General features: G+C 45.2%; 1 protein-coding gene across 1 annotated transcript in view; it reads right to left on the bottom strand.

The window, feature by feature from the left end:
* Positions 1 to 12,360, bottom strand: part of LOC123746597 (zinc finger protein 385B) — a gene marked incomplete in the record, with an annotated part of 161,409 nt that overhangs the window by 32,547 nt on the left and 116,502 nt on the right. Inside the window, 1 exon segment of the mRNA XM_069318373.1 lies at positions 10,869 to 11,105. Within this exon segment, the coding sequence (XP_069174474.1) occupies positions 10,869 to 11,069 (201 nt within the window).

Here is a 12,360-nt window from a genome sequence, read left to right as displayed (position 1 = left end):
GGGGACCCCAGGGAGAGTGCGGACCCCAGAGAGAGTGCGGGGACCCCAGGGTGAGTGCGGGGACCCCAGGGAGAGTGCGGGGACCCCAGGGAGAGTGCGGGGAACCCAGGGAGAGTGCAGGGACCCCAGAGAGTGTGGGGACCCCAGGGAGAGTGCGGGGACCCCAGGGAGAGTGCGGGGACCCCAGGGAGTGTGGGGACCCCAGGGAGAGTGCGGGGACCCCAGGGAGAGTGTGGGGACCCCAGGGAGAGTGCGGGGACCCCAGGGGCCAGCCCGCCAACGCTGCCAGCTGAACGCAGCAGCAAGCACACACCATGTCAACAAGCAGCCCGCGCCGCCCCTACACTCCCCCCTACACCTTTACCCCCAGCTCCTCGCTCTCCCACCTCTCCCCCAGCAGTGAGACCGCGCAGGTCTCTATGGCCACTCATTACCTTACTGTAATGTATGCAAAAACTCCCGAAAGAGATATACTTACAGCTTAAAAAAAAAAAAGATCAGACTGCTCACCAGACACAACACCGCCGCTGCTCCCAACTGGGTCGGTTACTCGCCGGTGGCCGGTGACGCCGAGTTTAATGGTAGAAAACGGTGTATTTTAATGGTAAACTTTGTCATGGTTTCATGCCTTTGCTTTAACCTATTTACCTGAATCGACCCGAAAAAGCCGTCGTATCTAGTGTCCTCAATGGGGACAGGAAGCTGGTGGATGTTATTTTGGCCTCAAATCACCAGAAATGATGAGGATAGACAACCTATATTTTGTCTAATCTATGACTATACTGAGCAAGAAACTCAGGGTTGTGGGAGCATATTTTTTAATTTTTAATTCATAGTGTTGGGGACAGGAAGCCAGGCGATATATACAGAATATGTTAAGCTTATACCGAAGTCCCTGTCCCATCCCTTCCCCCCCCCCCCCAGGGTCAAATTACTGACCCCACACAGGATTTGTAACCTCATAATAAGCTAACTCCTGGGTACCTATTTACTACTAGGTGGACAGTAAATTTCACAGATGCGCGTTTCCATGCGCAAATAAGGCGAGAGGAAACGCGCCCAACCATTTCTGTGCCGCCTGGGATTCGAACCCAGAATTCTGGATTGCGAGTCGAGAACGAACCCGACTGTACCACCGGAATTTGATGGTGATTAAGTGGTACACTTTTACCTGGGTTTACCTGAGAGTCACTAACATTGGTGGCCTCGACGAGGACAAGAAGCCGGCGGCTTGTCGAGTATGCACCTAGTTGTGCTTGCGGGAGTTGAGCTCTGCTTTTTCGGCCCGCCTCAACTTTCAATCAATCAACCGTTACTAACTACTATTTTTTCACACACACACTCCCAGGAAGCAGCCCGTAACAGCTGTCTAACTCCCAGGTACCTATTTACGGCTAGGTAAGAGGGGCATCAGGGTGAAAGAAACTTTGCCCCTTTGTTTCTGCTTAGTCCGGGAATGGAACCCACGCCACAGGATTACAATCCCCGCGCGCTGTTCACTCAGCTACCGGACACCCCCCTGCCCCACCCCGAGAGTCCTCCATTTGCTGTTAATTAGTTAATGGCTAATGGCTTCCAATATATGGAACTCACTCCATAATGAAGTTAATGGCTTCTAGCAAACCCATTAACACGCATAGCATTTCAGGCCCGTTTTTTAAAGCCAACAGAATGAGTAGTGAATTTTAACTTACAAGGTGAAAATTAATCTGGTCCAAACAATAATTATTGTGAGAGTTATATAATGGCAGAATTTAGATATTATTATTTTTTTATTAATTTATTTATTTATTTATATATATACAAGAAGGTACATTGGGATTGTGAGGATACACAGCATAGTAATTACATTCTTGTAAAGCCACTAGTACGCGCAGCGTTTCGGGCAGCTCCTTAATCTAAGAAAATTTTAAGTAGGTAAATACTTGCAAAATTTATAAAAATGATAATAGTTACATAGCAAGAAAAAAAATATATAAGATGAGAAAATTTTATATATTTATATTTTTGGATATTGTTTTTCATAATGATTACCTGATTCTGACAGACAATATAAGTAACATGTTCAACCATCTCGTAGAGTGTATATGAGAGACATTTATATACATATATTGGCGGGCTGCTGTATGCTGTGTTATAGATGATGTATTAGTGTGTGTAGGGTATGTTGTATTATACTGTATTCCATTGTATGAGGAAGGGAGGCGTGTCCAGTAGGTGTTGCCAGCTTGTTCGACCATTATATATATAAATAGTCATTGAAATCATTTAAGAATGTTTATTAGTTTAGTTATATTATTGTATAAAATAGTATGTTAGTATGATTGTGTATGTTTGAGAGTGATTACTTCAGTCTGTAGTGTGTATTATAAGAGTTATTAATCAGAATTTGGGAGGGATTAAAGACTTATGATTAAAAGGACTTAATTATGATAGTTAAAAATTTTGAATTTTGAATTTGAATTGTTGCAAGAGGCGTCTGAGGCAGCGAGGACGCTTACAAATTGTGAGGCTACCGTATGCTGCTAATTCACACAGTATTTTGTTCTACTAATTCTTTATCATCCTTAATTGCTGTAACAAGCGGTGGGGCCGGCCTGCTGGTGACAAGATCTGTTGGTTAAGTCTTGTTGTCATTTTTCTGTTCCTATGCCGTAGTGTGTGTTAATCTGTCTGGTATTATAATAATAATACCAGACAGAATAATACCAAAGGCGTTTGCCTTTCCATCGGAGACTTTCGGCGCCGTGGAGAGGTGGGGACCTGCTGCATGGGTAACAACTTCTCCATATCAACCTACCCTGGCTTTGCGCCCTGGAGAGACCACTCCAGACCGATAACCAGAGCACAACTCCATAGTCTCCTGAGACTGATGGATGCCTACTCCTATAATAATAAACCAATATATGTATGATTTTATTGTGTGCTTATCCCTATAAGTAAACTGATGTTCCCATTAACATAGCTTTAACTCCCTCATTTCCACCTTAATGGGGCTTGCAGTATAATTGTTTTTGGGTGAAAAAAAATACCTGTGAAGGTAGCATGAGGATATAACATTTATACATTTGGATTGCGCTTATAAAGACTCATTTATAAATTCTAATCCTGTTCTGAAACTCTTGAAAGATAGATGTGATCGTAAATGCATTAGTGTAAATTTAAATAAAGGAACATGTAATTAGTTCTTATTTGTAATGGAATTATTAAATCTATTATAGATTTAATCAATTATATTATTACTATTATAATATTATTATTATAAATTATTACTATTGTAATTATTATTATCAATGTTATTATAATTATTATTATTGTAATTATTATAATTATTTATAATTATTATTACTTTTATTGAATAAATAAATAAGTCCCCCCACTCCATGGCCGCGTTTTCTTCCATACACATTTTTTTTTTTTTTTAAAGATAAAGATGACATTAAAGATGAGATAAAACCCATGAACATCACACCAGAAATAAATGTCTGATATTTCCAGAGTCAGACTAAATCTATGCAAACATGCAAATAAAAGGATGTAATATATGGAACTACATAATGAATTAAACAAATTGTCTAGCCTAACAGTCTCCGTGGTGTAGTGGTAAGACACTCGCCTGGCGTTCCGCGAGCGCTATGTCATGGGTTCGTATCCTGGCCGGGGAGGATTTACTGGGCGCAATTCCTTAACTGTAGCCTCTGTTTAACGCAACAGTAAAATGTGTACTTGGATGAAAAAACGATTCTTCGCGGCAGGGGATCGTATTCCAGGGACCATAGGATTAAGGACTTGCCTGAAACGCTACGCGTACTAGTGGCTCTACAAGAATGTAACAACTCTTGTATATATCTCAAATACTTTATTCAAAAGTAGAAAATTGGAGTAACTAATTTCCTCACCATTGTGAGGAAATTGTGAGGCTATAGTATGCTGCTAATTCACATAGTAGTTTGTTCTGCTAATTCTTTATCATCGTTAATTGCTCTCAACTCTTTTAAGACATAACTGTAACATGCTCGTGTCCGAAGCTAGACACAAATACAATTAAATTATCAAGGATGGTAACAGAGTTCATTTCATGTGGTCTCCATCTCATGTTGGCCTCCGAATGCATGATAGAGCTGATAAGTTAGCCAAAGAATCTGCCTTTAAAGGAGCCGTTGAGTGTAACCTTGGATTGTAAATGAGCAATCTGAGAGCAGCAGTACACCGAGAACTTCAACAAGATCTTGTAGATCTGAGGCAAAGTGAAATTGACACCAGTAATTCCATCTATCATCATACTATCATGCAAGAGGAGCCACACATCTATGGATCATCCAATAAAATCAGCAGACTTCTAGATGTTACTACTGCTCGGCTTAGACTCGGTTACAAGTATCTCTGGGAATTCTCATTATCTGCTGATGTAGACCTGACCAAATGTAAACTGTGTCAACAAAATTATTCGCACACCCTCCGTCACTATGTGATGGAGTGCGAAAAGATACGAGAATTTAGAGACAATTCTATAACCAATGTTCCAGCGATGTGTCAATATTTCATTCAAAATGATCTGCTACCAGAAATTTTAGCCAAATATCCCCAGTTTGCTAACTGTAGGTAGTAACTAAGTGATTGTAACCTATCCACCGCTGCCCACTGGATGGGGGGCGGTGTAACCTATCCACCGCTGCCCACTGGATGGGGGGCGGTGTAACCTATCCACCGCTGCCCACTGGATGGGGGGCGGTGTAACCTATCCACCGCTGCCCACTGGATGGGGGGCAGTGTGTAGGACAAACATATAAATTTTGACACTAGCTCTCCACATATGTCAGTTGCTTAATTTAGAACCTGTACTTGAGGTCGATCTCGAACCCATTGTTGATGTGACGACTTATACTGAATTTTGTAACTAGCTCATCAAGGCTGTAACTTGCTTAGCTAAATGAATTGTGGGGTTCAGTCCCTGAGCCCATTATGTGCCTCTGTAACTCTTTCCGCTACCACCCACAAGATGGGTATGGGGTGCATAATAAATGAACTTAACTAAAGATGCAACCGCACAACAGCTGCCTAACTCCCTGGTACCTGTGTACTGTTAGGTGAACAGAGGCATCAGATGTGAAAGGAAACGTGCCTAACTGTTACTGTCCTGCCCGGGGATCGAACCCCGGTCCCTTGATTGTGAGCCGAGACTATAGACCACTGTGAACCTAACCAAATGTCAGTCACACATCTGAACCCTCACATCTGAACCCTCACATCTGAACCCTCACATCTGAACCCTCACATCTGAACCCACACATCTGAACCCTCACATCTGAACCCACACATCTGAACCCACACATCTGAACCCTCACATCTGAACCCTCACATCTGAACCCTCACATCTGAACCCTCACATCTGAACCCTCACATCTGAACCCTCACATCTGAACCCTCACATCTGAACCCATCCAACTGAACCCACACATCTGAACCCACACATCTGAACCCTCACATCTGAACCCACACATCTGAACCCACACATCTGAACCCTCACATCTGAACCCTCACATCTGAACCCTCACATCTGAACCCTCACATCTGAACCCTCACATCTGAACCCTCACATCTGAACCCTCACATCTGAACCCACACATCTGAACCCACACATCTGAACCCACACATCTGAACCCTCACATCTGAACCCTCACATCTGAACCCTCACATCTGAACCCACACATCTGAACCCTCACATCTGAACCCTCACATCTGAACCCACACATCTGAACCCTCACATCTGAACCCTCACATCTGAACCCACACATCTGAACCCACACATCTGAACCCACACATCTGAACCCTCACATCTGAACCCACACATCTGAACCCTCACATCTGAACCCTCACATCTGAACCCTCACATCTGAACCCTCACATCTGAACCCTCACATCTGAACCCACACATCTGAACCCACACATCTGAACCCACACATCTGAACCCACACATCTGAACCCTCACATCTGAACCCATCCATCTGAACCCATCCATCTGAACCCACACATCTTAACCCACACATCTGAACCCACACATCTGAACCCACACATCTGAACCCACACATCTGAACCCACACATCTGAACCCTCACATCTGAACCCATCCATCTGAACCCTCACATCTGAACCCATCCATCTGAACCCTCACATCTGAACCCATCCATCTGAACCCATCCATCTGAACCCACACATCTTAACCCACACATCTGAACCCACACATCTGAACCCACACATCTGAACCCACACATCTGAACCCACACATCTGAACCCTCACATCTGAACCCATCCATCTGAACCCATCCATCTGAACCCACACATCTGAACCCACACATCTTAACCCACACATCTGAACCCTCACATCTGAACCCACACATCTTAACCCACACATCTTAACCCACACATCTGAACCCTCACATCTGAACCCACACATCTGAACCCACACATCTTAACCCACACATCTGAACCCACACATCTGAACCCACACATCTGAACCCACACATCTTAACCCACACATCTGAACCCACACATCTGAACCCACACATCTTAACCCACACATCTGAACCCACACATCTGAACCCTCACATCTGAACCCACACATCTTAACCCACACATCTGAACCCACACATCTGAACCCACACATCTTAACCCACACATCTTAACCCACACATCTGAACCCACACATCTGAACCCACACATCTGAACCCACACATCTGAACCCACACATCTTAACCCACACATCTGAACCCTCACATCTTAACCCACACATCTGGACCCTCACATCTGAACCCACACATCTTAACCCACACATCTTAACCCACACATCTTAACCCACACATCTGAAAATAATTATTCATTGTGTCGGGGGACAGGCAGCCAGTATATATATACCTGTGTTTGCCTAAGAGCCACTAACACTATTGGCCTCGACGTTGACAGAAAGCCGGCGGCTTGTCGAAGTTCTCCCCCCCCCCGCTTTACCTTGATGATCTATTCCAGTTGGACTTTAAAAGTTAACAGCGTTTTGATATTAATGGCTTCAGCGGGTAGGCGGTTCCATGGGTTAATAACCCTGTGGGTGAAAAAACATCTGTTCTCAGACCAACATTGTGGCTTGTTGAGCTTGGACCCGTTGTTCCTTGTTTGTGTTACATCTGACCTTATGAAGACATTGTCAGGATCAACATCCTTCAACTTGTTCTGTATTTTAAGTTTTAATGAGGTCCGCCCTGGCATGCCTGGTTTGGAGGGCTGTTAGCCCTGTGGCCCTCAACCGTTCCTCATACGTGAGTTGACTTAGCTCTGGAATATTGGACATAGTGTACGTATGTACAAATACATATTGTACATGTTGATCAGACCACACACTAGAAGGTGAAGGGACGACGACGTTTCGGTCCGTCCTGGACCATTCTCACAATCGACTTGAGGAAGGTTCAGGACGGACCGAAATAGTCGTCGTCCCTTCACCTTCTAGTGTGTGGTCTGGTCAACATACTTCAGCCATTTTATTGTGATTCATCGTCTGCATATTGTACATGTTAGGCTTATATCGAGCTCACCCCCCCCCCCCCCAGAGTGGAACTTCTAACCCTCCCCAGGATACAACCCCACAAGCTGATTACAGGAAGTGACGACGTTTCGGTCCGTCCTGGACAACTATCAAGTCGATAATGGTCCAGGACAGACCGAAACGTCGTCACTTCCTTTTTTTCAGATGTGTGGGTTGGGTGCCTAAAAGAACAAAGGAAAGTGCAGAAGGCCTACCGGCCTGCACGAGGCAGCTCCTATGTATATCCCGCCAATATTATGGCGGTTGGTCATTTCCCGCCATCCTTGTGGGTCCCCTGACGCGCCGCGCCTCGGAACGCTTCTCCTTCTGGAATATTTACGTCGCTTACATTCCGAAGTTGTTCCCCAGAGGCCTGAGCTTATGCAGATTACTGCAGCCGGACTTTCAATGAAGACATAACAGGCAACATAAATCACATTATGTATTCAAACTTTTAAACCATGAGGACGATGTTTCAAAGTTGAAGTTTCTCAGGGAAAAAAACTCGGAAATAAACTCAGGTTCCCACACGGATAGACCAAGTGTTCCATTCCATTATCAGGCCAAGAGTAATCATATATAACCAGTCATACATATAATATATATATGTAATCATATATAACATATTAGGTGTAGAGACTGATATTTGGGGTCTGTGGCACAGTGGCATACGTCCTCGACTCGCAATCGAAAGATCCGGATTCAATCCCCATGCAGGACAGAAACGGTTGGACAATTTTTTTTTCATCTAATTCCTCTATTCACCTAGCAATCAAATAGGTACCCGTGAGTTAGGCAACTGTTGTAGGTTGCATCCTGCAGAAAATAAGTTTTTTACTAGATATACCTCGATAAGAATAAGTACAGGCTTCCTTCCAGGATATTGGAATTTATGTATTTATCTATTTATTTATATAGAAGAAGGTATATTGGGTTCATGAGAGTACATAGCATTGATGTTTTTACATGGTTGTAAAGCCACTAATACGCATAGCGTTTCGGGCAGGTCCTTGATCTAATATATAATTTTAAGTAGGTAATTTCTAGCAAAATTGAAAAGATGTTAACAGGTATATTGTAAGAAAATTGGATAAATATTAGTAGGTATACTAAAGTAAAATTTGAGGATTATCAACATGTACATTGTAGCATAATTTGAGGATTATTTAATGGTATAATGCAGTAAAATATGCGTTCAATATAACCATGATATATGATGATAGCGGTGATTACAATGGTAAAGATTATATGGCTTAGGCACATATATTAGAGGATAGGGTAGCACAAGATACAATGCGAGTTTCAAGCACCGGGTAGGAAACTATGAAGATGAAATCAGGTACATTTGGGTTTTATTTTTGAATAAGGCAAAAGTTGGACACCTTTTCAATTCATTAGGGAATGAATTCCAGAGACAAGAGGGGGGTAGAAATAGCCTTAGCTACCCTATGCCTTTGAGATGCATTTCTTTCTTGTCTCAATAATCATACTTGAACTTGAATCTATAGACTACGTCCCTTTATTTACATAAGAGTGTTTACACAGATTAAATTTGACTCTGGGGATATCAAAGATATATTTATTTTTGATGTGATGATTATGTGGTGATTTAGTTGAATCGTTTACCAGAGGGTCAACACCCCTAGTGGCCTCGACGGGGACAGGAATCCAGCCGGTTGTCAAAAGGAATCGTCATTATTTCTGAGGATTTCTATCCGGATTGATTCTGAACTGCAGTAATGCCTTAGGATTTAGAGCTTCGACGGGTAGGCAGTTCCAAGGATTTTTACCTGATTTACCTGAGGGCCACTAACACTAGTGGCCTTGACGAGGACAGGAAACCAGCGGCTTGTCGAAGGTCCCCTCCATCTGCCTTGATGAACTTTTCCAGTTGGACTTTTAAATGTAACAGTTTTGGCATTTACGGCTTCGGCGGGTAGGGGGTTCCGTGGGTTAATAACCCTTCGGCGGGTAGGGGGTTCCGTGGGTTAATAACCCTTCGGCGGGTAGGGGGTTCCGTGGGTTAATAACCCTTCGGCGGGTAGGGGGTTCCGTGGGTTAATAACCCTTCGGCGGGTAGGGGGTTCCGTGGGTTAATAACCCTTCGGCGGGTAGGGGGTTCCGTGGGTTAATAACCCTGCGGGTGAAAAAGCATCTTTTCTCAGTCCTACATTGTGGCTTGTTGAGCTTGAAACCTTTGCTCCTTGTGTGTGCAGGCGATGAGTCACAATAACGTGGCTGAAGTATGTTGACCAGACCACACACTAGACGGTGAAGGGACGACGACGTTTCGGTCCGTCCTGGACCATTCTCAAGTCGACTGTGAATCAAGACAATCGACTTGAGAATGGTCCAGGATGGACCGAAACGTCGTCGTCCCTTCACCTTCTAGTGTGTGGTCTGGTCAACTCCTTGTTTGTGTTACATCTGACCTGAACAAACTGTCCGCCTCAACAACCAACTTGTTCAGTATTTTAAAAGCTTCAATGAGATCCGCCATTGTTAGCCCTGTGACCCTCAACTGTTCCTGATACGTGAGTTGACTTTTCTCTGGAATGACTTTTATTGCCAGGTGTTGCACCTTCTCCAGAGCAGCTACGTTCTTCTGAAGATGCGGTCTCCATGAGCTCTTGGGTACAGTAATCCAAATGGGTCCGCTCCACCACACACTTACCTTCTGTATAGCTCCTTGAGACGCTTCTGGCCTCTCTACAGGTCTCTCCCGACACAAGGACAGTTATAGCTTCAACGAATCTAAGTAGTCCTCGTAGCCTGGTGGATAGCGCGCAGGACTCGTGATTCTGTGGCGCGGGTTCGATTCCCGCACGAGGCAGAAACAAATGGGCAAAGTTTCTTTCACCCTGAATGCCCCTGTTACCTAGCAGTAAATAGGTACCTGGGAGTTAGTCAGCTGTCACGGGCTGCTTCCTGGGGGTGGAGGCCTGGTCGAGGACCGGGCCGCGGGGACACTAAAGCCCCGAAATCATCTCAAGATAACCTCAAGAGAAGTACCTAACAAAAGTGCTGCATATTTTCTCACTAATACTGATCGACAACATTAATACTACTACTACTACTACTAATAATAATAATAAATACAATTAAAATTACATAAATATATTGTCTTTCATTTAAAGCTTTTGGTGAATGAAGCAGAGTATAAGGGAGCGACATGGCCTATAGAAAACAATCTTCAAAAATGCAAATGCTTTATAATCTCTCCTGGAAGCTAACATGATCTTAAGACAATAGTGAGAGGACTCAGCACGTGAGTCTCGTAACGGTGACTGACTAACCTCTGTTGGCTTGCAGGCGGTAGCAGCTGACCCGCCGATCAGAGCGCCTTCCCGATCACAGCAGTTGAGGGTTGTAAATATGTTGTAGGGTGAGAAGGCCGCCGGGAACTGCGGCAGGAGGGAGGCAGAGGTACTCACAGCTGGCGACGCCACGATCCACGAACTCGGAGCTGTTGTGTCAGCCATTGTGTATGGTACCATTCCATCTGTCTGGGTGTTGGGCCGGGCCACCCCTATCTGTAAAGGGAAGAGGTTTGGATAGTACTGGACGGTGTACTTGGATAGTACTGGAGGGTGTACGTGGATAGTACTGAAGGGTGTACGTGGATAGTACTGGACGGTGTACTTGGATAGTACTGGAGGGTGTACGTGGATAGTTCTGGAGGGTGTACGTGGATAGTACTGGAGGGTGTACTTGGATAGTACTGGAGGGTGTACGTGGATAGTACTGGAGGGTGTACGTGGATAGTTCTGGAGGGTGTACTTGGATAGTACTGGAGGGTGTACGTGGATAGTACTGGAGGGTGTACGTGGATAGTTCTGGAGGGTGTACGTGGATAGTACTGGAGGGTGTACGTGGATAGTACTGGAGGGTGTATGTGGATAGTTCTGGAGGGTGTATGTGGATAGTTCTGGAGGGTGTACGTGGATAGTTCTGGAGGGTGTACGTGGATAGTACTGGAGGGTGTACGTGGATAGTACTGAAGGGTGTACGTGGATAGTTCTGGAGGGTGTACGTGGATAGTACTGAAGGGTGTACGTGGATAGTACTGGAGGGTGTACGTGGATAGTACTGAAGGGTGTACGTGGATAGTACTGGAGGGTGTACGTGGATAGTACTGGAGGATATATACTCGGTGTCGAGGCCAGCAACAGCTAGTCGTCCTCAGGTGACTGTCATCTGTTTTTGTCTCCGCTGACGGTGGTGTGGTCGTGGAGCCCCGTCGTCAGACCACCGCTGACGGTGGTGTGGTCGTGGAGCCCCGTCGTCAGACCACCGCTGACGGTGGTGTGGTCGTGGAGCCCCGTCGTCAGACCACCGCTGACGGTGGTGTGGTCGTGGAGCCCCGTCGCCACACCACCGCTGACGGGAGTATCGTCGCGGAGCCCCCGGTAGCGACGCGCCGAGCGGGCCTGCCGCTGTTTATCGATCCTGTAGCGGAGGAGATCTGAGAGCGCGGCGCGGTACTGGACCACCACAGCCCCTTCCACACACCTGCCCCACACCTGCGGGGGTACTACAGATGCTCGCGAGCTCAACAGTAAAGTAAGAGCTTACTTAAATGAGGCACTTATACACAAAGCACAACACCGTAATGATAAAGAAAGCATTTTTAAGTGTCAAATTTTCTCAATAGAAAATTCCTTCAAAGCGACTTTATCCCATTTTTCTGTGCCTCTCCGCTCCTCGTGTTGTGTGCACTTACCTAGCTGCTTCTGGTGTGGGGGGAGCTTCAGCTCTTGGGCCCCACCTCTACTTTCAGTGAACTGT

Source organism: Procambarus clarkii, chromosome 90 (genome assembly GCF_040958095.1).
Source record: "Procambarus clarkii isolate CNS0578487 chromosome 90, FALCON_Pclarkii_2.0, whole genome shotgun sequence".
In the NCBI taxonomy this organism is placed as follows: Eukaryota; Metazoa; Arthropoda; class Malacostraca; order Decapoda; family Cambaridae; genus Procambarus; species Procambarus clarkii.
Note: the sequence above shows the minus strand (reverse complement) of the source record. Positions and strands in the feature narration are given on the sequence as shown.